General features: G+C 37.6%; 1 protein-coding gene across 1 annotated transcript; it reads left to right on the forward strand.

Moving 5' to 3' along the window:
* The first annotated feature begins 1,338 nt into the window (after positions 1 to 1,338).
* On the forward strand, positions 1,339 to 3,264 carry LOC105137773 (paired amphipathic helix protein Sin3-like 2). The gene has a single exon (XM_011043645.1). The coding sequence runs from the start codon at positions 1,339 to 1,341 to the stop codon at positions 3,262 to 3,264; it is 1,926 nt and encodes a 641-aa protein (XP_011041947.1).
* Positions 3,265 to 3,599: the final 335 nt, after the last annotated feature.

Below are 3,599 nucleotides of genomic sequence, written 5' to 3' on the forward strand. Positions count from 1 at the left end.
CTATCCGTTAGTATTTTACAAAGAGTTATGAAATATTTATTGTCCATGCCATAATCACTAATGAACTATCAGTTGGTGATTTACCGATAGAAATACAAACGAAATAATTTCATTGATAAAGGTCTAATGGGAAAAAAAATTTGGCGCACTTTGTCCGTCTATAAGATAGTCGATATTTTTTTTCCCGAAAGAAATGGGAATTACCGATGATCAATATTCCAATAGACGGATTCCGTTGGTGATGTTATTGGTAAAAAAAATTTCAACAAATTGTGTGTCTTACACTGACGAATTTAATTCGTCACTAAAACTATTTAATGGTGTAGTGGAATTTTCACCCCTAATCATAATAAAGTTTTCTTTGGGGTTTTCACAATTTTCAATTACAAAATACATGATTATATGTGGGGCTTATACTAACAATCAGTGTTATTCATGCATAAAATCATACATTCTTTTATTTAGAACCCCACTCTATTTTAATTTGCATAAAATCATACATTATTTTATTTAGAACCCCACTCTATTTTAATTATTATTTACTTCTAAATATTTTCACTTCAAATCAATAAAGATTTCCTTTAAATAATCTTTTTTATTTGATTGAAAGTTTACACTATTTTTTCCTGGATTTACATTTCACATACTTATTACTTTATCTACTCTAGGTTTAAATTGATTTAATTAAAATTTTCATCCCGAATTACATAAATTTTCCCTCTTAATTTATTTATTATTTTTTTCTGAGAATCTCCCCATTTAACATTAGTTTACTGATTTTAAACCGGGGCTTACATGTAAGAAATTGAAGAGTATAAATGCTTTTAAGTTGTGATTATTTGATATAATAATAAAGTTTATATGATATTATAGCACTATTATTCAGTATATTAGATTAGATTGAAGATGATCAGATTTACATTTAAACACAATTAACAACCCCTGGCAATATATTCGTATATCATAAGCATCGAAAACACTTAAAATTCCCCTCAGCTTCAAAATTGCGCAGAAATAGCAGCTTCAATGAGGAACTAAATGATAACAGTGGCAGAACCTAGAGATGATGATCCCTGATCGGAAAGACCAAAGGGTTAATAGCCAAATCCGAATTCGCCTATGATTTATCTCTTCAGATTTAATTTAAGTCTGCTTTATCCTACTTGGAAAAGGATTTGTGATCGTACTTCTAACTTTTAATTTTCAGAAGCATCCTAAAACGTTCAGGAAAAGGATTAATGAACACTATATAGAATCTTTCGCCAAGAACTACGTGCAGTCTATCTCAGTTAGTTGTTAATTTGTTTTATTTCTCTTCCTCTCTAAAGCCTAAGAGAGATGAAGAGATGCGGAGATTACAGTGACGATTACATCCATTTCATCTTCTCTCAGCAACCTCCGGAAGAAGTTGACCCTTTCATAAACTACGTCAAGAAAGTGAAAGCCCGGTTTCAACATGACCAGCCTGAGAAAAAAATCCGCAGCCTTATCAGGATCGCGGAAGATGCCATGATTTCAGACGCTGCGCGTGATGGTGTCGTGGCAGGGAGGCCTCAAGATTTCCAAGAACGAATTAAGGCAATCCTTGGAGGTTATAATGACTTGATTGATGGGTACAACTCATTAATGCCGCCTTGCCATCAAATCAGCCTTGATGATGTGGAGAAGAAGGAAGCTGAGGAGGGTAAGAAAATTGGATTTCTAGATGCTATGGATTCTCTAAACAAGCCGAGGATCGAATGTGGTGAGGTTGGTTATGAGGAGAATTTGAACTTGTTCAAGGAAGGGTCTAGGGTGTCGGTTGATGTCAACGATTTTTCTCCTAAGCTAACCGAAGGCCGTCCTGATTTGCTAGAGGGCGTTCTTAGATTTATGCCACTTTTTGAAGCAAAATGTTTGGCCTCTCATTTTCCAGATTTGCGATCTGCAGACGTCGCCAGCAGTGGGGTTGATGAACATGAGAAAAGCAGTCCTGAAAATATTGAAGATTGCGAAACAAAAATTATTAGGGCAGACGAGTCTGAAGAAAGTGGCTGTAGCCTTAATGATGAGGAGGAGGAAACAGTTGCAGACACGGCAAGTGAGACAAACGGATTTCGAGAGGCCACGGATTTTGTAAACAAGCTGAGGATCAAGTGTGGTGCGGACGACTACGAAGAATTCTTGAAAATCTTCAGGTTTTATAAAAAAGGGTCTAGGAACTGGGTTGACGTCTGCAATTCTGGTCTCGGCCTAACCGAAGGCCATCCTGATTTGCAAGAAGAGTTTCTTAGATTTATGGCAATTACTGCAGCAAAGCCATTGACTCATCGCCTTCCAGATTTGCAATCTTCAGACCTCACCAAAAGTAGGGTTGATGAGCAGCAGAAAAGGACTCCTGAAAAAAGGAAAGTTTGCCCAAAGACTGATCAAGAAAGAAAATTTATCATGGCAAATGGATCTGGAAGTGTCTCAGAACAGATTGGAGAAGGAATTGGCTTCTTAGAGAACGTTAAGAAGAGTCTTTCTTGTGAGGTGAGTTACAAGAAATTCTTAAAGCTTTTCTTTGCTTACAGCAAGGGAAAAGTTGAAAGGGCAGAATTAGAAGATATGGTTTCCAGTTTGATTGGAAATTATCCTGATCTGATGGGCGAGTTCCTTCGATTCTCGAAGAATTGTGAGAGTTTAGGTGCACTTGAAGTAAGGGGATGCAAAGAGAAGAACAAAAGGAGGGAGAGGCGTGGGAATAAACCGATTGAAGAACTTGATCTCTCTACGTGTGCAAAGTGCTCTCCTGGATATCTAATCCTACCTGAAGAACACAGGAACAATACAAAGAGACATGAATCCCAAGTACTGAATGATGAGGTAATATCCGTGTCTTCAAGACTGCGGGGCAACTCCTTTAAGAACAGGCGTCTAAATCAGTATGAAAACAACTTGTTTGAATGTGAAGATGAACAATTTGAGCTGAACATGTTATTGGATTGGTTTAAATCAGCTGATATGTACGCAGAGGAGCTGGGGGGAGTCACTGTCAAAAATGAAGAGAAAAACGGGAGTCTAATTAGCTTCCAGAGGTGCATCGAACGCTTATATGGTGATCAGGGAGTTGAGGTTCTTGACATAGTCCACAAAGATACACAGCACGCACTGCCCATCTTAAGAACGCGCTTGCAACAGAAAATAGCAGAGCTGACTGAATATCGCGACAGTCTAAGAAGTAGCTGGATTGAAGTATATACTAGAAACTATCACAAATCACTTGGCCTTCGACGCTGCTGATCTTCAGGGCGATGACAAGGAGCCAGGAGCGAGTATAACTGTTTGTAATTTGCTTTTGAGATACGTGGTTCTGATCAAAGTTGATATGTAGGGATCACTTTTAAGAATTTTGATTAGCAAGTATTTTCTGTGCTTCTATGGAGATTTGCAGTGCAAGCTATTCTGTATTGAACTCTTTTCCTTGTGTTTTTAGCTATGGTGTTTCTTCTCTAGTGCTCTGCTATCTTTGTAGCGTTCGCCTGTTCATCTGGGCCTCTTAGCACCTTTATCTCTAAACAATAAATTGCGATTGATTTGGCTGAACTATCCCTACCATGTCAGAAATACAAAATATA

Source organism: Populus euphratica, unplaced genomic scaffold (assembly GCF_000495115.2).
Source record: "Populus euphratica unplaced genomic scaffold, PopEup_1.0 scaffold163.1, whole genome shotgun sequence".
NCBI lineage: Eukaryota > Viridiplantae > Streptophyta > Magnoliopsida > Malpighiales > Salicaceae > Populus > Populus euphratica.

Excerpts from the sequence above, each read along its gene's own strand:
- LOC105137773 (XM_011043645.1), top strand. The coding sequence starts at position 1,339 with ATGAAGAGATGCGGAGATTACAGTGACGATTACATCCATTTCATCTTC.